The 24000-nt window shown below is 47.6% G+C and overlaps 1 protein-coding gene across 3 annotated transcripts in view; it reads left to right on the top strand.

Annotated features, from left to right (window-relative positions):
• Positions 1 to 1391: 1391 nt before the first annotated feature.
• The window catches only part of SNED1 (sushi, nidogen and EGF like domains 1), a 149209-nt gene continuing 126600 nt past the window's right edge, over positions 1392 to 24000 (top strand). For all 3 annotated transcript variants that reach the window (XM_044290710.1, XM_044290709.1, XM_044290711.1), the window contains exon 1: positions 1392 to 1954. In XM_044290710.1, the coding sequence (XP_044146645.1) occupies positions 1757 to 1954 (198 nt within the window). In that variant the 5' untranslated portion in view covers positions 1392 to 1756. The remainder of the gene's footprint in view (positions 1955 to 24000) is intronic.

Below are 24000 nucleotides of genomic sequence, written 5' to 3' on the forward strand. Positions count from 1 at the left end.
GCTGATACTGTAGGGGACGTCAACACGGATGTGAAATACAGCAAAAAAACGCAGCAGCGGCAAAATTAGCATGAACTGCATTGGGTTTTTGCCATGCTGCAGATCACATCCGCACAGATTGCTTAAGGTCCCTTTCACATGAGCGACTTTTCTGCGTGGGTGCGATGCGTGAAGTGAACGCGTAGCACCCTCACTGAATCCTATCCCATTCATTGCAAAGGGTCTGTGTACATGAGCGGTGTTTTTCACGCATAAGTTCTGAGTAGCGTGAGAATCACAGCATGTTCTATATTCAGCGTTTTTCACGCAGCCCTGGCCCCACAGAAGTGAATGGGGCTTCAGTGAAAAACGCATTGTAAGGCCTCCTGCGCACGACCGTATGTATTTTACGGTCCGCAAAAAATACGGATGACGTTAGTGTGCATTCTGCATTTTGCAGAACAGCTGGCCCCTAACAGAACAGGACTATCCTTGTCCGTAATGCGGACAATAATATGACATGTTCTATTTTTTTGCAAAACGGAAGTACGGAAACGGAATGCACATGGAGTAACTTCCGTTTTTTTTGCGGACCCATTGAAATGAATGGTTAGGTATACGGTCCGCAAAAAAAACAAAAAAATAGGAACGGACACGGAAAGAAAATACATTCGTGTGCATGAGGCCTAATCCGGATGTAACCTGGACGCAGTCCGGATGCAACCCGCGAGGAAAAAACTGAAAACACTGAACGCAATCGCAGACAAAACTGACTGGACTTGCTTGCGAAATGGTGCGAGTTTCACTGAACGCACCCTGAGTCAATCCGTATCGCTCGTGTGAATGAGGCCTAAAACCTCTACTACTTTGCAGGTTGCAGATGTGATGCACCCCTTGTGAACCTGCCCCGATACACTGTGACAACACATCAGCAGCATATCTATACAGGGTGGATGTAACCAAAAACGCAGACCAGAAGTAAAGACAGGTGTGAACCAAGGACTTCTAAAAGCTGCATGAGTAGGGGTCCATCAGGGAAAGCTGGGTGACAACTCCATCAGGACCAGAGGTAACTGCCTGCACCGTGTACTCAGCGCTCTACAACCCGAGGATGGCCGGCTGCAGGGCATGCTGGGAGCTGTAGTTCCACCGATAAAAAGTGACCCATAGTCGTGCTCATAAGGTTCAGGCAGCCTGGGGACTACAAGTCCCGGGATGCTTTGCGGAAGGACCGACACATTCCAGAGCTCCTGTCCAAAACTTTAACCACTTGAAGCTCGGCCTTCCCGGTCTCTTTAAGAGACGGCGTCACGGCGGAGAGGGTGGCTCCTGATTGGTAGGGGCCCCCACCTCTCATTCCGGGGGGGGTGGGGGGTTTGTTAGAGTATTGGGGGAGGGGACAGAACCCCCCAGTCAGTTGTGAACAGAGAGAGAATTCAGTGTCACTGAGCTGCGGGCTGCACGGGAGACAGAGAAAGTTCCCGGGGCTCAGGCTGGCATGCATGGGCATCTCAGGAAGTGCAGGGGCAGCCTGGCATACATGGGCATCTCAGGCATAGGACAGCAGCTGTATAGGGTAATGCACTGAGAGATGGAGGGGATCTGTGCATAATCCACACATCACTTCCATTCATCTCTGACAGCAGAGGAGGGTGAGAATAATACCTGTGGAGGACCGCCACAGCCTTAACATGAGAGGCTTGTACTCCTAATCCCCCCTGAGCTAGAGTCCTCTGCGTGCCACCCTGGGCAGCGCCATATTTTGTCACATTTGGGAATGGGGTCATTGGTCCATCTTTTGTTTGTGTGGCATGTATTTTCCGGTGCCCATAGCTTGGTGCCTTTGTCAGATTTCTACCCATTTGGTCCACAAGAAGGCGACTCGGTGACCCGCAGGCAGGATGACGGCGGATCTGGACTACTACCCATCTCCAGAGCCTTCACCTTCTTCGGGGACAAGCACAGCAGCCTTTACGTGAGTAGATTAAGAGCTAATATCGCTACGTTAGTGGTCTACAACTCCCAGCTGGAGACTGTAAGAGCATGCTGGAGGTTGTAGTTTCAGCAGGAAGGTATGTGGGGAAAAAAGTCTGAAAATCGAACAATGCAAAGTAGTTAGCTGGTCTTTGTAACCTACCTGTATTGAAGGGAAGAATTGGCAGGGGCTCTCCATTGACAAATGGGTACAACGTGCTCCAGTTTCTTAATATGATGCCCGCTGGGGGAGTGCGCTCTGTTTGCTCATCATACATCATCCACTTGGTACACGTAAAGAGGAGCTGTCACCACGAAATGCAGAGCAGTCTGCAGGCAGCATGGTATAGCGCAGGAGGATCAGAGCATACAGTCTGCAGGCAGCATGGTATAGCCCAGGAGGAGCAGCGCATACAGTCTGCAGGCAGCATGGTATAGCCCAGGAGGAGCAGAGCATACAGTCTGCAGGCAGCATGGTATAGCCCAGGAGGAGCAGAGCATACAGTCTGCAGGCAGCATGGTATAGCACAGGAGGATCAGAGCATACAGTCTGCAGGCAGCATGGTATAGCGCAGGAGGATCAGAGCATACAGTCTGCAGGCAGCATGGTATAGCCCAGGAGGATCAGAGTATACAGTCTGCAGGCAGCATGGTATAACGCAGGAGGATCAGTGCATACAGTCTGCAGGCAGCATGGTATAGCTCTGGAGGATCAGAGCATACAGTCTGCAGGCAGCATGGTATAGCCCAGGAGGAGCAGCGCATACAGTCTGCAGGCAGCATGGTATAGCCCAGGAGGAGCAGAGCATACAGTCTGCAGGCAGCATGGTATAGCCCAGGAGGAGCAGAGCATACAGTCTGCAGGCAGCATGGTATAGCACAGGAGGATCAGAGCATACAGTCTGCAGGCAGCATGGTATAGCGCAGGAGGATCAGAGCATACAGTCTGCAGGCAGCATGGTATAGCCCAGGAGGATCAGAGCATACAGTCTGCAGGCAGCATGGTATAGCACAGGAGGATCAGAGCATACAGTCTGCAGGCAGCATAGTATAGCCCAGGAGGATCAGAGCATACAGTCTGCAGGCAGCATGGTATAGCGCAGGAGGATCAGAGCATACAGTCTGCAGGCAGCATGGTATAGCACAGGAGGATCAGAGCATACAGTCTGCAGGCAGCATAGTATAGCCCAGGAGGATCAGAGCATACAGTCTGCAGGCAGCATGGTATAGCGCAGGAGGATCAGAGTATACAGTCTGCAGGCAGCATGGTATAGCGCAGGAGGATCAGAGTATACAGTCTGCAGGCAGCATGGTATAACGCAGGAGGATCAGTGCATACAGTCTGCAGGCAGCATGGTATAGCTCTGGAGGATCAGAGCATACAGTCTGCAGGCAGCATGGTATAGCGTAAGAGGATCAGAGCATACAGTCTGCAGGCAGCATGGTATAGCGCAGGAGGATCAGAGCATACAGTCTGCAGGCAGCATGGTATAGCACAGGAGGAACAGAGCATACAGTCTGCAGGCAGCATGGTATAGCGCGGGAGGATCAGAGCATACAGTCTGCAGGCAGCATAGTATAGCCCAGGAGGATCAGAGCATACAGTCTGCAGGCAGCATGGTATAACGCGGGAGGATCAGAGCATACAGTCTGCAGGCAGCATGGTATAGCACAGGAGGATCAGAGCATACAGCCTGCAGGCAGCATGGTATAGCGCAGGAGGATCAGAGCATACAGTCTGCAGGCAGCATGGTATAGTGCAGGAGGATCAGAGCAGTCTGCAGGCAGCATGGTATAGCGCAGGAGGATCAGAGCATACAGTCTGCAGGCAGCATGGTATAGCGCAGGAGGATCAGAGCATACAGTCTGCAGGCAGCATGGTATAGCGCAGGAGGATCAGAGCATACAGTCTGCAGGCAGCATGGTATAGCACAGGAGGATCAGAGCATACAGTCTGCAGGCAGCATAGTATAGCCCAGGAGGATCAGAGCATACAGTCTGCAGGCAGCATGGTATAGCGCAGGAGGATCAGAGTATACAGTCTGCAGGCAGCATGGTATAGCGCAGGAGGATCAGAGTATACAGTCTGCAGGCAGCATGGTATAACGCAGGAGGATCAGTGCATACAGTCTGCAGGCAGCATGGTATAGCTCTGGAGGATCAGAGCATACAGTCTGCAGGCAGCATGGTATAGCGTAAGAGGATCAGAGCATACAGTCTGCAGGCAGCATGGTATAGCGCAGGAGGATCAGAGCATACAGTCTGCAGGCAGCATGGTATAGCACAGGAGGAACAGAGCATACAGTCTGCAGGCAGCATGGTATAGCGCGGGAGGATCAGAGCATACAGTCTGCAGGCAGCATGGTATAGCGCCGCAGGAGGAGCAGAGCAGTCGGCAGGCAGCATGGTATAGCGCAGGAGGATCAGAGTATACAGTCTGCAGGCAGCATGGTATAACGCAGGAGGATCAGTGCATACAGTCTGCAGGCAGCATGGTATAGCTCTGGAGGATCAGAGCATACAGTCTGCAGGCAGCATGGTATAGTGCAAGAGGATCAGAGCATACAGTCTGCAGGCAGCATGGTATAGCGCAGGAGGATCAGAGCATACAGTCTGCAGGCAGCATGGTATAGCGCAGGAGGATCAGAGCATACAGTCTGCAGGCAGCATGGTATAGCGCAGGAGGAACAGAGCATACAGTCTGCAGGCAGCATGGTATAGCGCGGGAGGATCAGAGCATACAGTCTGCAGGCAGCATGGTATAGCGCCGCAGGAGGAGCAGAGCAGTCGGCAGGCAGCATGGTATAGCGCAGGAGGATCAGAGCATACAGTCTGCAGGCAGCATGGTATAGCGCAGGAGGATCAGAGTATACAGTCTGCAGGCAGCATGGTATAGCGCAAGAGGATCAGAGCATACAGTCTGCAGGCAGCATGGTATAGCGCAGGAGGATCAGAGCAGTCTGCAGGCAGCATGGTATAGCGCAGGAGGATCAGAGCATACAGTCTGCAGGCAGCATGGTATAGCGCAGGAGGATCAGAGCATACAGTCTGCAGGCAGCATGGTATAGCCCAGGAGGATCAGAGCATACAGTCTGCAGGCAGCATGGTATAGCGCAGGAGGATCAGAGCATACAGTCTGCAGGCAGCATGGTATGGCGCAGGAGGATCTGAGCATACAGTCTGCAGGCAGCATAGTATAGCCCAGGAGGATCAGAGCATACAGTCTGCAGGCAGCATGGTATAGCGCAGGAGGATCAGAGCATACAGTCTGCAGGCAGCATGGTATAGCACAGGAGGATCAGAGCATATAGTCTGCAGGCAGCATAGTATAGCCCAGGAGGATCAGAGCATACAGTCTGCAGGCAGCATGGTATAGCGCAGGAGGATCAGAGTATACAGTCTGCAGGCAGCATGGTATAGCGCAGGAGGATCAGAGTATACAGTCTGCAGGCAGCATGGTATAACGCAGGAGGATCAGTGCATACAGTCTGCAGGCAGCATGGTATAGCTCTGGAGGATCAGAGCATACAGTCTGCAGGCAGCATGGTATAGCGTAAGAGGATCAGAGCATACAGTCTGCAGGCAGCATGGTATAGCGCAGGAGGATCAGAGCATACAGTCTGCAGGCAGCATGGTATAGCGTAAGAGGATCAGAGCATACAGTCTGCAGGCAGCATGGTATAGCGCAGGAGGATCAGAGCATACAGTCTGCAGGCAGCATGGTATAGCGCAGGAGGAACAGAGCATACAGTCTGCAGGCAGCATGGTATAGCGCTGGAGGATCAGAGCATACAGTCTGCAGGCAGCATGGTATAGCGCCGCAGGAGGAGCAGAGCAGTCGGCAGGCAGCATGGTATAGCGCAGGAGGATCAGAGCATACAGTCTGCAGGCAGCATGGTATAGCGCAGGAGGATCAGAGTATACAGTCTGCAGGCAGCATGGTATAACGCAGGAGGATCAGTGCATACAGTCTGCAGGCAGCATGGTATAGCTCTGGAGGATCAGAGCATACAGTCTGCAGGCAGCATGGTATAGTGCAAGAGGATCAGAGCATACAGTCTGCAGGCAGCATGGTATAGCGCAGAAGGATCAGAGCATACAGTCTGCAGGCAGCATGGTATAGTGCAAGAGGATCAGAGCATACAGTCTGCAGGCAGCATGGTATAGTGCAGAAGGATCAGAGCATACAGTCTGCAGGCAGCATGGTATAGCGCAGGAGGATCAGAGCATACAGTCTGCAGGCAGCATGGTATAGCGCAGGAGGAACAGAGCATACAGTCTGCAGGCAGCATGGTATAGCGCGGGAGGATCAGAGCATACAGTCTGCAGGCAGCATGGTATAGCGCCGCAGGAGGAGCAGAGCAGTCGGCAGGCAGCATGGTATAGCGCAGGAGGATCAGAGCATACAGTCTGCAGGCAGCATGGTATAGCGCAGGAGGATCAGAGTATACAGTCTGCAGGCAGCATGGTATAACGCAGGAGGATCAGTGCATACAGTCTGCAGGCAGCATGGTATAGCTCTGGAGGATCAGAGCATACAGTCTGCAGGCAGCATGGTATAGCGCAGGAGGATCAGAGCATACAGTCTGCAGGCAGCATGGTATAGCACAGGAGGATCAGATCATACAGTCTGCAGGCAGCATGGTATAGCGCAGGAGGATCAGAGCATACAGTCTGCAGGCAGCATGGTATAGCGCAGGAGGATCAGAGCATACAGTCTGCAGGCAGCATGGTATAGCGCAGGAGGATCAGCGCATACAGTCTGCAGGTAGCATGGTATAGCGCAGGAGGATCAGAGCATACAGTCTGCAGGCAGCATGGTATAGCGCAGGAGGATCAGAGCATACAGTCTGCAGGCAGCATGGTATAGCGCAGGAGGATCAGAGCATACAGTCTGCAGGCAGCATGGTATAGCGCAGGAGGATCAGAGCATACAGTCTGCAGGCAGCATGGTATAGCGCAGGAGGATCAGAGCATACGGTCTGCAGGCAGCATGGTATAGCGCAGGAGGATCAGAGCATACAGTCTGCAGGCAGCATGGTATAGCGCAGGAGGATCAGAGCATACAGTCTGCAGGCAGCATGGTATAGCGCAGGAGGATCAGAGTATACAGTCTGCAGGCAGCATGGTATAACGCAGGAGGATCAGTGCATACAGTCTGCAGGCAGCATGGTATAGCTCTGGAGGATCAGAGCATACAGTCTGCAGGCAGCATGGTATAGCGCAGGAGGATCAGAGCATACAGTCTGCAGGCAGCATGGTATAGCACAGGAGGATCAGATCATACAGTCTGCAGGCAGCATGGTATAGCGCAGGAGGATCAGAGCATACAGTCTGCAGGCAGCATGGTATAGCGCAGGAGGATCAGAGCATACAGTCTGCAGGCAGCATGGTATAGCGCAGGAGGATCAGCGCATACAGTCTGCAGGTAGCATGGTATAGCGCAGGAGGATCAGAGCATACAGTCTGCAGGCAGCATGGTATAGCGCAGGAGGATCAGAGCATACAGTCTGCAGGCAGCATGGTATAGCGCAGGAGGATCAGAGCATACAGTCTGCAGGCAGCATGGTATAGCGCAGGAGGATCAGAGCATACAGTCTGCAGGCAGCATGGTATAGCGCAGGAGGATCAGAGCATACAGTCTGCAGGCAGCATGGTATAGCGCAGGAGGATCAGAACATACAGTCTGCAGGCAGCATGGTATAGCGCAGGAGGAGAAGAGCAGAGCAGTCGGCAGGCAGCATGGTATAGCGCAGGAGGATCAGTGCATACAGTCTGCAGGCAGCATGGTATAGCGCAGAAGGATCAGAGCATACAGTGTGCAAGCAGCATGGTATAGCGCAGGAGGATCAGAGCATACAGTGTGCAAGCAGCATGGTATAGCGCAGGAGGATCAGAGCATACAGTCTGCAGGCAGGATGGTATAGCGTAGGAGGAGCAGATCAGTCGGCAGGCAGCATGGTATAGCGCAGGAGGATCAGAGCATACAGTCTGCAGGCAGCATGGTATAGCGCAGGAGGATCAGAGCAGTCTGCAGGCAGCATGGTATAGCGCAGGAGGATCAGAGCATACAGTCTGCAAGCAGCATGGTATAGCGCAGGAGGATCAGAGCATACAGTCTCCAGGCAGCATGGTATAGCGCAGGAGGAGCAGAGCAGTCGGCAGGCAGCATGGTATAGCGCAGGAGGATCGTAGCAGAGCAGTCTGCAGGCAGCATGGTATAGCACAGGAGGATCAGAGCAGTCTGCAGGCAGCATGGTATAGCGCAGGAGGATCCGAGCAGGGCAGCATGGTATAGCGCAGGAGAATCTGAGCAGAGCAGTCTGCAGGCAGCATGGTATAGCGCAGGAGGATCCGAGCAGAGCAGTCTGCAGGCAGCATGGTATAGCGCAGGAGGATTAGAGCAGAGCAGTCTGCAGGCAGCATGGTATAGCGCATGAGGATCAGAGAATACAGTCTGCAGGCAGCATGGTATAGCGCAGGAGGATCTGAGCAGAGCAGTCGGCAGTCAGCATGGTGTAGCGCAGGAGGATCTGAGCAGAGCAGTCGGCAGTCAGCATGGTATAGCGCAGGAGGATCACAGCATACAGTCTGCAGGCAGCATGGTATAGCACAGGAGGATCAGAGCATAGAGTCTGCAGGCAGCATGGTATAGCGCAGGAGGATCAGAGCATACAGTCTGCAGGCAGCATGGTATAGCGCAGGAGGATCAGAGCATACAGTCTTCAAGCAGCATGGTATAGCGCAGGAGGATCAGAGCATACAGTCTGCAAGCAGCATGGTATAGCGCAGGAGGATCAGAGCATACAGTCTGAAAGCAGCATGGTATAGTGCAGGAGGATCAGAGAATACAGTCTGCAGGCAGCATGGTATAGCGCAGGAGGATCAGAGAATACAGTCTGCAGGCAGCATGGTATAGCGCAGGAGGATCAGAGCAGAGCAGTCGGCAGGCAGAATGGTATAGCACAGAAGGATCCGAGCAGAGCAGTCGGCACGCAGCATGGTATAGCGCAGGAGGATCCGAGTAGAGCAGCATCTGCTCTTAAAAAGAGGAAAGGTGGAATCTGATTGGTTGCTATGGGCAACTAAGCAGGTTATCCTTTGCACCATTTTTGATAAATCTCCAAGTGAGTCTGTATGAGGACGAACAATGGCAGTAGGCTTCACTCATCCCGATACAGTGGAGGGGATCTCTGCATGTAAATTTAGCTCTTTTCTCCACGGATGAGCTGGCAGTTATTGGAAAGGAATGGTCACTTCCACATAATTGCTTGCTCACTTTGTGCTCTGTAAATCCACTTTTACACAGAGAATGCCATTGATCACTGATAACACCTCCCCTGTGAACAATGAAGTCAGAAAGAGCAGAGCCTTAAAGGCATATACTACACATCTGCATTGGAGACTGTGTCTGGAGCCTTCGCCTAAGGTACCGTCAGTTCAGCTGGACACAAAAAGTCTTGCATGCAGGATAATAGCAGGATTCCGAACGGAAATTGAACGGACTCCATCATAATCAATGGATTCTGTTTAGCTCCATTCGTCTCAACTATGTGCCGAAGCCAGCACTTCCATTATTTCCATTGTTCTGCTGGGAAATATATAGCAGTGGTGTGAACTCACCCTTACCAAATCTTTTCCCACCAAATGATAGATCCTTCTGCTCAGCTCCTCCTGCTCTATAACATGCTGCCTGCAGATTACACTGCATTTTGTGGTGACAGGTTCCTTTTAAAGGGTTCTCTATGGATTTATCCCAAACTATAGGAAAAATGGCAATGTCTTTCTTCCCTCTGGCAGTCTTGATCATGGTTTATGTAGCTAATTTTAACAGAGGGCATATTAAAGGGGTTGTCCAAGTTATTTTTATTCATGACCTATCAGACCAGCGGGGGTCTCTTCATCCGAAGCGGAGAGCAGGTGTGATTACAAGAAGCCCGTCCTATTCACTTCAATGGGACGGCTCGTTCCTATTCAAGTGTATAGTACTGAGCCGTCCCATAGAGGCGAATGCGTCGCTCGTAGATAGACCTGCTGTGGTTGTGATGGCGAGCAGTGAAGAGAAGTCAGCCCTGGCACGGTGCTCGCCTTCTCTTCAACCAGCTGATTGGCGGGGGTGCTGGGTGCTGGATCCCCGCTGATCTGATATTGATGACCTAACCTGAGGATAGGTCATCCCCTTTATTTAGCCCACTTTTAGCCACTAGATGTAGTCATTCACAAAGAGGCAGCTCAATATGTTCTTCCACCTCTGTAAAGACAAACACCGCGTGGCTCAATGGAAATGATGAAGAAAGAGAGTTTTACTGCTTGAGATTTTGGTTTTGAACTGTTAAAATGAGATACCCCTCAGATTCCAGCTCTACTGCCGACAGAAGGTAATGCTCCACTTCATATGGGATCCTTACCACTAGTCATAGTCATTTCACAATACATCCAATCTTCCAATTATTGTCCCCGTAAATCACAGAAAACTGTTTAACTCTTTAGATATTGAGCCTTTGCCAAGCATGAAAAAGGTTTAGGACAAGCCAAAACATGGGTTTGTGGGGCAGATCTATGCAACAATGGTTGGCATCTTGACATCTTTGTTGACTTTTTTGGATGTTATATTCGTGCATGAGGACCAACCCTGTTTTAAGGACTTTGCAAGGCCCCACATGATAGTAATTGAATTGTTTGGTTCCTTTCCATTCTGTATCTGTGCCAGAAGATATCATAAATTAGGGAAGATCTATCAGCCAGGACCATGGCTTGAGAACTTCTTCAGGAGCTGTACTACACAGATCCTGAAGAAGTGCTGCATCAGATGTACATCTCCACCACCATTGTTCTAGGAGTAATTAGTTGTGATAGCACCTGGACTTTCACTGGACTTATCTTCTGAAAGATCTCGGTGATATGGTGCATAGAATTGAAACCCGTTCTTAGACTTGTTAGGTGCACTTCTCATAACACGATGGATACCAACTTTAAAGAGCCTAGAGAAATCTGTGAGATGGCCACGGTGCTACTGCGAGCATCGGTGCCTTTTCAGGGTTTTGGACCCCAACAGATCAGAAACTGATGACCTAATCTGAGGATAGGTCATTAGTATAAATGTCTTGAAAAACCCCTTTAAAAGGATTGGACACAATGCTGCTATCCAAACGTAAGGATGACCAAACATGCCAGACTACACTGTCAGATTAGGGACATAGTATAACCCAACAGAATGCATTTCTGCAAAGCGGCAATAGTCTGTAATTAGCTGATCGTGCCATACACACCTAGATTCAGCCGCCACCAGCCAAAAGAAATCCTCCAACCACTTTTCTGGCTGATGGGAGTCTGTTGTCAGCCATCACTAATGGTTGTTCTTGTATCATTTTAAAATGATGTACTGATCTAAAATAGTCAAAGTCAGCCATTTCGCCCAACTTTCATCTCAGCTGTAGAACAAACTAATAGATGATTTGTCACTATTGAATTGTGTTTAAAGGGGTTCTCCACTTTAGACAAAACCCATTTGTTAGAAGGGTTCAATAACAGTAAGCAGATCATGAAGTGCCCCCTGGCTAGGACGCCCAGCAATAGGCTGTAATCTGCTGGGAAACTTGGAGGTAAGTGTCCAGTTTTCCAACAGCGCCACCACAGGGAAAATGAAACATTACACAGTGTCCATTCATATCAATGGATTGTCTATGTAACGCAGGACAGGTCCTCCGGGGCGAGAGACACTCTTTGTATACCGTCTCCAGGTGAGGATCCTGAACAGAGAAACCCTCCTCTGTTAACTCAGAATTCCCTAATTTAAATGAAAACGGATTTCCTAAACTGATTGGGATTCTCAGATTAAAAAAGGGTTAAAACACATACTTTCCAAAAATATAAATGTTTTGTTGAACACTTCTTAGGCAACTAAACAAGCTGTCTGTCATTTCCAGGGGATGATTCATTCCAGAGTTACTGTATTTCATAGGACTTTGCCAAATTAGGTCTATATAAAACAACTAGCAGAAGGACCCGGCTTTGCTCGGGTATATTTCATCTATTTCATTTCATGTTTGTGTGTGACGTTAAATGATATTGATAGTATCCACTATAACAGTCACATCTACAGTACCCCGCCCCTTTAACAGTGACCTCCATAGCGGCCACCCCTTTATTAGTGACCGCCACAGTACCCCGTCTCGTTAACAGTGATTTCCACAATAACCTGCCCCCTTAACAGTGACCTCCACAGAGGTCCATTTCCTTAAAATGTGACCTCCACAACACTCCGCCCCCTTAACAGTGACCGCTACAGCACCCCGCCCCTTAACACTGACCTCCATAGCGGACCGCCCCCTTAACTGTGACCTCCACCGTTTCCTGCCCCCTTAACAGAGACCTCCACACACAGGGATGTCCCTTTGAACAGCTCACTCTCAGACAGAAAAATGTCTGGGTTGTTATGGAAACCTGGTGTAAAACTGTGTGTATGTGGAGACTAAGGGCCTGCAAGCTTCTATTGGCTGATAAGGGTCATGTGACCAGGCTTCTATAGGCTATTGCATTTTTTGGGGAATATCTCAGGAACGGTAGGTCCTAGAGAGCTGAGACCCGATCTAAAACCTCCCTGGACACCTGATGTACCTGCGTGCCAAATTTTGTGATTGTAAATGTGACACATACACACACATACACTCAGCTTTATATATTAGATAGTGGGGGCGCTGTTGCAGTACTGTCCATAGAATCTTTATTTCACAGAGTTAGTGTGAGGAATGGTACTGCAGGTAAAGGCTGAAAGCTATTCCTCTGAAACCCCCCCCCCCCCTCTATAAACATGGACGCTTGAACGAGTGTGCATGTGTTCTCAATAGGGAGAGGGGAAAAAGCTGCTGCTTATCTGCTAGAAGAGAAAAGGATCAGGCATGCTGAGATGCAACATGTTCAGCCCTTTATTTTATTGCTCAAAAATATTCATTAGATGGTTGGCTGGCAACTTTGGCTAGCATTTATCTAATGTGCATGGGCAGCTTTAGATTCTGGTTTTATTTGTTTCTTCATGAAAATGGTGAAGTCTTGTATTACTGCTGAGTCCTTGAACCAAGGACCTTGTGTGTGTGCTTGCTTCCATTGACTCCTTTCTACAGCAAGTGTAAAGACACACGGTTTATATAGGTTTCAAGATGGCAGTGCCCCCATGTGTGTAAATGAATACAAAATATCTCAGTAACTTAAGATTTCCGCAGTATGTTTCCTAAAAAAAACATCAGTACTTCCTGTGCTTAAATGGAGTCTGCCAGCAGTTTTCACCATGCTGAACTGCTTACAGCACTAGGTAGGGGCAATATAAGCATACGTTTTTGACGCTTCACTGTGAGGTGCCGTCTCTGTTTAGCTGCTTCCCAGCCTCTCCACCTCTGCTCTGAATGACAGCTGTAGCATTCAACCAGGAGACAAGTACATCTGTTACCTAGAGTGGAGGGGCCGTGAAGCTGCTGAAAGCAGAGAGCTCTACACCACAAATCTCCACCTCTGGGACAACTTGTAGGAGCAAAATGTGTCAGAATCAAACTTCATATTCACACTACGCCTGATGATAGAAACTCCACAAAATGTACGTTTGTCAAGCTCTCCTTAGCCCATACTTTCTTCTGGCAGCAGTTTATCACAGTGGAAACTGCTGACAGACTCCCTTGAAGGTCTTTGAGGTCTTTAACTTGCAGATCAGTATGGGTCCAATACCCAGCACCCCTGCTGATCATCTGTATTGCTCTAGGTCTGGCACAGGAACTTCACAGCTCCATCCATTGTGTAGTGGATGTTGCTGGCAACTGCAACACTACTCCCTTTCACTTCATTTGGTACAGCACTGCAGTAACCAGTTTTGTCCACTACATAATGGATAGGGCAGATGCCATTATTGCTATTAACTGCGGCATCTGAGAGATTAAATGGGTCTGGCATCATCACCGATCCCGGTTATTGCGGCCGGTTATTATACAGCCGGCATCCACTGTGTATGGAGCAGGTTCAGCGCGGCAGCCTGCTCCATACATCCCCTTAACTGGGTTGTCTCATCTCAGACAGTGGGGGCATATGGCTAGGATATGCCCCATTGTCTAAAAACGAGAATGGAGCCACGAAAGTCGTGGAGGGTGCACTGCACATGCGCAGCTACCCTCCATTCATTTCTATGGGGCTGCCGAAAATAGCCGAGCACTGGTCCCATAGAAGTGAATGGGAGTGGTGGCCAGTCATGTGCAGTGCACGACATTCAGGGCTCCCATACACTTCTACTGGTGTCCGGACCGAAGTGCTCCTACCACCACTTTGTGGGGCTCCGTTCTCGATATCTGAGACAATATACTAGCAATATGCCCCGTTGTCTCATCAATATCAGATCAGTGGGAGTCCAAATTCCGGTACCCCCACCAAATAGCTGTTTTTGCAAGATATCACCATTATACTGTTAAGGTGAATGGGAGTTGAGCTGCATTGCACTGGGACCGGAACAGCTGATTGGATATTGACGTATAGGTTATCATTATCTAAAACCTGGAATACGCTTTTAAGGTCTATGTACACCTTTGGGGACAATTTTATATGATTGCATTTTACCAATTTGGGGCTAAAAATCATTTTTTTCAATTGGTCTTTATTGAAAATATTGAGCCGTTCTGTCACAAAGAGTTAACTGTTTTTCCAGCTGTGTGACTGGTACTTTCACTTTGTGCAGGTCATCTAAGGCTACTTTCACACTGGCGTTTCTGGGTCCGTTTGTGAGATCAGTTCAGGGCTCTCCCAAGCGGCCCAAAACTGATCAGTTCGCATTCTAATGCATTCTGAATGGAAAATGTACAAAAAGTTGTACATAGACTTTAAAGGGCTTCTGTCACCCCACTAAAGTCTTTTTTTTTTTTGGGCTAGTTAAATTCCTTATACTGCGATATATAAAAATATAATGGTGTTACTTTCCTTCAGCTGTTTCTTATAAAAACGAACTTTGATAATATGTAAATTAGGTCTCTACCAGCAAGTAGGGCGTCTACTTGCTGGTAGCCGCCACAAAAAAACGCCCCCTCGTCGTGTTGATTGACAGGGCCAGCCGCGATCTCCTCCTCCGGCCGGCCCTGTCAGCATTTCAAAAATCGCGTGCCTGTGTTCATTCGGCGCAGGCGCTCTGAGATGAGGAGGCTCGCCTCCTCAGAACTCCCTCAGTGCGCCTGAGCCGATGACGTCTTCTCTTTCGGTGATGTCATCGGAGGAGGAGGAGATCGCGGCTGGCCCTGTCAATCAACACGACGAGGGGGCGGTTTTTTGTGGCGGCTACCAGCAAGTAGACGCCCTACTTGCTGGTAGAGACCTAATTTACATATTATAAAAGTTTGTTTTTATAAGAAACGGTTAACCACTTAAGGACCACAGGCTTATACCCCCCTAGTGACCAGGCCCTTTTTTACAAATCGGCACTCCACAACTTTAGCGGTTTATTGCTCGGTCATGCAACTTACCACCCAAATTAATTTTACCTCCTTTTCTTCTCACTAATAGAGCTTTCATTTGGTGGTATTTCATTGCTGCTGACATTTTTACTTTTTTGTTATTAATCGAAATTTAATGATTTTTTTTGCAAAAAAATGACATTTTTCACTTTCAGTTGTAAAATTTAGCAAAAAAAACGACATCCATATATAAATTTTGCGCTAAATTTATTGTTCTACATGTCTTTGATTAAAAAAAAATGTTTGGGTAAAAAAAAAATGGTTTGGGTAAAAGTTATAGCTTTTACAAACTATGGTACAAAAATGTGAATTTCCGCTTTTTGAAGCAGCTCTGACTTTCTGAGCACCTGTCATGTTTCCTGGAGGTTCTACAATGCCCAAACAGTAGAAAAACCCCACAAATGACCCCATTTCGGAAAGTAGACACCCTAAGGTATTCGCTGATGGGCATAGTGAGTTCATAGAACTTTTTATTTTTTGTCAAAAGTTAGCAGAAAATGATGATTTATTATTATTATTATTTTTTTCTTACAAAGTCTCATATTCCACTAACTTGTGACAAAAAATAAAAACTTCCATGAACTCACTATGCCCATCACGAAATACCTTGGGGTGTCTTCTTTCCAAAATGGGGTCACTTGTGGGGTAGTTATACTGCCCTGGCATTCTAGGGGCCCTAATGTGTGGTTAGTAGTTTGAAATCAAAATGTGTAAAAAATGGCCTGTGAAATCCGAAAGGTGCTCTTTGGAATGTGTGCCTCTTTGCCCACCTAGGCGGCAAAAAAGTGACACACATCTGGTATCGCCGTACTCAGGAGAAGTTGGGGAATGTGTTTTGGGGTGTCATTTTACATATACCCATGCTGGGTGAGAGAAATATCTTGGCAAAAGACAACTTTTCCCATTTTTTTATACACAGTTGGCATTTGACCAAGATATTTATATCACCCAGCATGGGTATATGTAAAATGACACCCCAAAACACATTGCCCAACTTCTCCTGAGTACGGCGATACCAGATGTGTGACACTTTTTTGCAGCCAAGGTGGGCAAAGGGGCCCACATTCCAAAGAGCACCTTTAGGATTTCACCGGCCATTTTTTACAGATTTTGATTTCAAACTACTAACCACACATTAGGGCCCCTAAATTGCCAGGGCAGTATAACTACCCCACAAGTGACCCCATTTTGGAAAGAAGACACCCCAAGGTATTCCGTGAGGGGCATGGCGAGTTTCTGGAATTTTTTATTTTTTGTCACAAGTTAGTGGAATTAAATAAATAAATATTCAGTTTGCTGGGCGGCTTCTGCGGTCCCCGCTCTGAAGCGCTGCGCTGAACAGTGCCCTGCGCATGCGCCGGATCTTGTGAAGTCGGGGACAGTAAGCGCCGCCCAGCGAAGTGAATATTGATGAGCTGGGCGGCGCTTACTGTACCGGACTTCACAAGATCCGGCGCATGCGCCGGGCACTGTTAAGCGAAGCGCTTCAGAGTGGGGACCGCAGAAGCCACCCAGCAAACTGAATATTCATGAGCTGGGCGGCACTTCAAAGCGGCAGTTGGGGGAGGCTGGCTGGGCGCAAGAGAGGTGAAACGCCGCCCCTTGGGCAGATTGAAGACCGTTGGAGCAGGTTATAAAACTTAAAGTTTACTGTATGTATAATGTGGACAGGGGGGATACTTATATGATTGTAATACCCATTATAAGACCTGTACTGCCATATATATACCTCAATATGCTTATTGGCCCTGTCAGTGTCCCTTTAAGTCACGTCCACCAGCGCCGTACATGTACAGCGCGGGTCCTTAAGGGGTTAAATATAGATATTGGCATGGAAAAGTAAAAATAACATCATCAAAAATTCTTTAAAAATGTGTTAAACATAAAAACATGATTTAAACAATAGTCCTTTTTTGATACCTTCCCTTTACAGACTCTTCCCTCCCTGACTATATTCTGGTGTGACGGTATGGTACGGTATGTGATGTAGAGGTATAATAAAGTTTTCAGGGATTCTCGGACATGGTAGTTGTACAACAGCTGCTGAGCTAAACGTTGAAAATTAGAAGTGCGGAATGACTTGTAAATGCTCCAGAAATCCCAAATAAAGGACTTTATGGCTTGTTGCAACATCCTGAGATACAGTGTGTTCTTTCTTTTTTTTTCTTGTGTTACGTTCAATCCGTGACTCAAACAGTCACGTATAGCTTGTGCACAATAGAGGAATACTCCGGAGAGTTGATGGGTTAAAGCTGTCATTCCAGAGAAAAGAGGGAGATGGAGGATAGTGGTTGGGGAGGGGGAGCAGGGTCTTCTCAATCTGACCTTGCGCTAAAACAATTTATACAGCTTATTCAACAATGTATAAAACCAAACGGTCTACTGAAAACAATTTGTACCGATTATGCAACACTAGTCCCTACAGTTCTTTCTTTTCCTTTTTTTTTGACTATTTAATCCCTTGGTGGGGTAGAACTCATTCCAGATGTAAATGACTGGATCCACCAAGTGCTGGATAAGAAACACGTATACATTTTAATCTTCAAAGCCAAGCTCCTTTTAGCTGCACACAGAGGACTATGTATACCGAACAGTTTGTATACATCACAAAGGGTAAATGAACTGTTAGTCTGCATTTCTGTACCAACTGTGTATGCAAGATTTATGAAATGTTTCTGTGAACAGAGAGACATGAAATTATCTACAGAACTTGCTTTTTTTTTTGCATATGGTTCATACAGTGGAGAAGACATTACATAAGGTTTGGAAGATGCGTCTTAGGCCCAATGCACACAACCGTATCTGTTTTGTGACTCTCAAATAGCGGATCCACAAATTATGGAAACTGTCTTTGTTGCATCCGCGTTTTTTGAGGACTCATTGACTCCAGTGGGTTCGCAGTCTGCATTTTGCTCTATCTTTCTGCGGAATGGACCTCGGGATGTGGAAAGGACATGGATCAACCACAAAAAAAAAATACACTATACATACACAAATAAAATGCAGACTCCACACGGACCGCACCCGTGATTTGCTGATATTGTTGTGTGCATGGGGCGTTATTGTCAATGAACATTATAACATTGTTACATTGTAACTAGCAGCCAAGTTCCTAAGGAATGGGTTGTCTAAGTTGGGCATCCCATTGTGTTGGGGAGAGTCCCAATACTGGGACCCCAGTGGTCTTGTGTAACCTGTGGGACAACCTGACACCAAGTGTTCAACTCCTTCGCTATATCACCATAGTGAAGAAAAAGCATTGCATATTAAAATCCAATGGTCTAGTGTAGGTTAGGTCCTCCAGAGTGACTCACAATATGCCCTGAAGAATGGCGGATCCCCCTCTAGTTAACTGCTTCTTTTTCAAAACTGGCTTTCTTGGACAACACGTTATCACTGCATTTCTGCAAGCTGTTGAAAGATCACATAGGGCACACAAACCTTGCATCGTCCTGTTCTTAGGTCAAGATCCAAACAGACTTGAGCACAGATTAGCATATAAAGCAGGAATCTGCACGATTCTTGTAGAAATCTTGACTAGGACAAAGGGTTACTCTCCTCCTGATCAGCTGGAGATTGACTGAGGGGGTTGGGCTTAGGTACAGGGTGGGGATTAATAATAATTTTTGTCCTATTGCAGACAGGACACAGCACATAGTCTTCTCCACGCTCCAGCATTGCCTATGTTGTAGCAGGAAGCTGAACAATGATAATTAATCTTCCTGTTTCCTCCCTGTCCACACTGTACTGCTCTACAATAGATAGTAATGATGTGATCCTGCCTACGATATGCCATCATGACTGAGCAGCCTGACAGGAACACTCCCCAATGTGTAGTATACACTCACCTAAAGAATTATTAGGAAAACCTGTTCTATTTCTCATTAATGCGATTATCTAGACAACCAATCACATGGCAGTTGCTTCAATGCATGTAGGGTTGTGGTCCTGGTCAAGACAATCTCCTGAACTCCAAACTGAATGTCAGAATAGGAAATAAGGTGGGCTACAACAGCAGAAGACCCCACCGGGTACCACTCATCTCCACCACAAATAGGAAAAAGAGGCTACAATTTGCAAGAGCTCACCAAAATTGGACTGTTGAAGACTGGAAAAATGTTGCCTGGTCCGATGAGTCTCGATTTCTGTTGAGACATTCAAATGGTAGAGTCCGAATTTGGCGTAAACAGAATGAGAACATGTATCCATCATGCCTTGTTACCACTGTGCAGGCTGGTGGTGTAATGGTGTGGGGGATGTTTTCTGGGCACACTTTAGGCCCCTTAGTGCCAATTGGCCATCGTTTTAATGCCACGGGCTACCTGAGCATTGTTTCTGACCATGTCCATCCCTTCATGACCACCATGTACCCATCCTCTGATGGCTACTTCCAGCAGGATAATACACCATGTCACAAAGCTCGAATCATTTCAAATTGGTTTCTTGAACATAACAATGAGTTCACTGTACTAAAATGGCCTCCACAGTCACCAGATCTCAACCCTATAGAGCATATTTGGGATGTGGTGGAACGGGAGCTTCGTGCCCTGGATGTGCATCCCTCAAATCTCCATCAACTGCAAGATGCTATCCTATCAATATGGGCCAACATTTCTAAAGAATGCTATCAGCACCTTGTTGAATCAATGCCACGTAGAATTAAGGCAGTTCTGAAGGCAAAAGGGGGTCCTAATAATTCTTTAGGTGAGTGTATGCCGTTGCCAGATCGTAGTGTGTAGTGAGGCTCGACCGTAAGTGTGTAGTCAGACGTCCGTAAGTGTTTTGCGGTCCTCAAATTGCAGATCCGCAAAACACGGATACCGGATGTGTGTGTTCCGCAATGAAATTGCACCAAATACATGAAATTTGTGGACCATTTCATAAATTTGGTGCAACCACACAATGCAAAACAAGACTTCAAAGTGACATGAAAACGATCTCAAATGATAAATGCCCCCCCTATGTCCTTAACATTAACCATCTATCTGCTCAGACCACACTGATATGATCCCGTCATATGCAACCAGGTCTGGGAAGCGCGTTCTCCTCTATTAGTATACCGTACATACTTGGAGAAACAATTTTGCCAATGGTAATGGGTCTCCTGGCTAAAAAGTGTCCACCGCTTTCAGGATGCCATACAGCTGAGGTGAACACTTTATAGCCAGGAGACCCATTACCATTGGCAATATGGTTTCTTCGAGTTTGCATACTAGAAAATGAAAATGAGCTTCCCAGACCGAGTTGCATACCATCTTCATATCAGTGTGGTCTGAACAGATATATGGTTAATAATAAGGATGTTTTTTTTTCCCACAGAGCGATCATTTTGTATCAGAACATTTATTAATTGTGCTACAGACCACGTATGTCAGGGATCAGCAACCTTCGGCACTCCAGCTGTTGTGAAACTACAACTCCCAGCATACATACTTACTTGGCTATTCTTGTAACTCCCATATAATTGAAAGTGTGGTCTGAACAGATATATGGTTAATAATAAGGATGTTTTTTTTTCCCACAGAGCGATCATTTTGTATCAGAACATTTATTAATTGTGCTACAGACCACGTATGTCAGGGATCAGCAACCTTCGGCACTCCAGCTGTTGTGAAACTACAACTCCCAGCATACATACTTACTTGGCTATTCTTGTAACTCCCATATAATTGAAAGGAGGATTCTGGGAGTTGTAGTTTCAGAACAGCTGGAGTGCCAGAGGTTGCGGGTCCCTGCTGTATGTGATAGCTTGTATGTCCTTGCAGACCAGTACGTGGGATGCACCACGAGACCACTGTGCAAACAAATAGCAGAACATTGCTAACTGCAATCTACTCTACATCAAGGCAGAATAAATCCACTGTGAGTGATAGGTTAGGTGTCCAAGCAGGGGAGGCGATCAGGAACATAAGGTACATGTGAGCGAGGCCTTCTGGATTCCTACATTGGACACTAGATTTCCCTGGGGTATGAAGAAAAGGGCAGATCTGTTCTATTTGTATCGATATGTATTCCATGGTTTTTGCTCTATAATTTCAATGTGTTACCAATTTGATGTTATTAGGTTTCCTGAATGGGCTGCGGGCTCTTTTGGTCTATTATGGGTTAATCAGCAGTCTTGATTGCGCCTTTGCCCCTGGAACAGGAAGTTACGTGGGGCTTTAAGTACGGAGTATACATGTCATAGACCGTGCTAGGACTAAGAACATGTATGTGATTGTTAGAAACCCGTAGGCATCTTTTGGCTGGACCTGTGACGGTTTTAGAGATGTGAGACAGTAAATATATGGACCTTTATCAAGTGCTGGAGGATCCTCTATTTTTTTGCAAACCTTTTTAACCGCACCGAATATTCCCCTTGATGCAGACATGGGCACAGCAGGATGATGCCCCGTCATCACATTACGGCTACATGCACACGAACGTTGTTTGTTTCCGTGTCCGTTCATTTTTTTTTTACAGATAGGATGCGGACCCATTCACTTCAATGGGTCCACAAAAAACGCAGACAGCACACCGTGTGCTGTCCGCCTCAGTATGTCCGTTCCGTTGCTCCATCCAAAAAATAGCGCATATCCTATTTTTTTCTAGTTTTCGGACTAGGATAGGCATTATTACAATGGATCCGCAAAAAAAACGGATGCCATATGGAACGTCATCCGTTTTTTTTGCGGATCCGCAATTTGTGGACTGCAAAACACATACGGTTGTGTGCATGTAGCCTACCTTGAGGGCATGGGAAATAATTAGTGTAGGATTGTGTATTGGTAAAAGCAGCGTGTAGACATGTGCTACAGGGAGCACTATTAAAGCAGTGTCATCTTAGTGTTAAAAGCGCCTGCCGCCATTTAATTATAGGTGCTGATGGCCTTCTCCATGCAGATTATGTTGGTGGCTTCCACGCTGGGAATACACAGCGCTTTAAAGCACAATGCATCTGGATGGGGCTTTAAATCCTCCTTGACAAGTAGTGGAAAAATCTTTGTAACTCAGATCAGCAAAATGCTCACTGTAGTGTGGAAATGATGCATTACAAATCCGCAGCCACATCAAAACCCATAAAAGACCGTTTTACAGGGGCCGATGATCAGGAACAAATATTTGTATGAACGTTCACTCACCCCACATTGCCCTGTGCAAGCGTGCTGCTAATGTGCTGCCGACAGATGAAGACTGTATAGAAGAAATGATCGTATGAATGACTGTTCTTCCCCATGTAATGACAGTTGCCAGCAGTTAAAGGGGTTATCCAATATCATAAACAGCCCCCCATGTGTCAGGCCCCTCACAGGTAATATACTTACCCCGCTCCTGGCAGTGCTCCTGGTTCCCGCACCGCCGCTGCTGCTTCTCCCCGTGCGCCGATGAAAACATCCGGTGTCGGGGAAGAGCAGCCAATGGCAGGCTGGGACGGGGACGGGCCTCCCTAGCATAGTTGTTGACTCTAGGGAGGCTCGTCCACGTCCCCGCCTGCCATTGGCTGCTCCCCCCCCGACACCGGATGTTTTCATCTGTGTGCAGGGAGAAGCAGCAGCGGCGGTGCAGGAACCAGGAGCACTGCCGGGAGCGGGGTAAGTATATTCTGTGTGAGGGGCCCGGCACATGGGGGGTCTGTTTATGATATTGGATAACCCCTTTAACAGACGGCTATCAATGTGCTGCAGAAAATCATTTCTATCAATACCGGGTGACTATAAAACTCAGCAACTCCAAAATGTCTTACAACGGTTAAAGGGGTTATCCAAGAATTGATAATGATGACATCCTCAGGATAGGTCATCACATCGGCAGGGGTCCGAGTCCCGACACCCCCGCCGATCAGCTGTTTCAGGGGGCCGTCGCACTCACCAGAGCTTTCGGCAGTTTTACAAGCACAGCACCATACATTGTATAGTGTATATAGGGCTGAGCTGCACCTAGGCCATGTAACCAATGTACGGGGTGATGTCACATGGCCTAGGACAGGGATCAGCAGCCTTCGGCACTCCAGCTGCTGTGAAACTACAATTCCCAGCATGCTCTATTTATTTCTATTGGAGTTCGGAGAAGAGCGGAGTAACTATCCATACTGGGAGTTGTTGTTTCACATCAGCTGGAGGTTGCCTACCCCTGGCCTAGGAAGAGGCTGCGGCGTTCAAGGACCACCGGTGATCAGTGGGGATTTCCCAGGTGTCGGGTCCCTATTGATCTGATATTGATGACCTATCCTCTGGTCATAAGAATAAATTCCTGGATAAGGGCTCATTCATGCGGCCGTATGTACAGGTCTGCATCCATTCCTCAATTTTGCGGAATGAGCGCGGACCCATTCATTTCAATAGGACCACAAATGATGTGCTGTCCGCATCCATAGTGCCATTCCGTGGCCCCGCAAATAAAATCGAGCATGTCCTATTCTTGTTCACTATTGCAGACAGGAATAGTAATTTCTATGTAGCGCTGGCCTGGTGCATTCCACAAAATGCGTAATGCACACGGCCGCTATCTGTGTTTTGCAGATCAACAATTTATTGACCGCAAAACACGGCCATCTGAATGAGCCTTAATCCCTTTAATGTCCTGTTTTCCGTTA

This window comes from Bufo gargarizans, chromosome 4 (genome assembly GCF_014858855.1).
Source record: "Bufo gargarizans isolate SCDJY-AF-19 chromosome 4, ASM1485885v1, whole genome shotgun sequence".
Classification (NCBI taxonomy): Eukaryota; Metazoa; Chordata; class Amphibia; order Anura; family Bufonidae; genus Bufo; species Bufo gargarizans.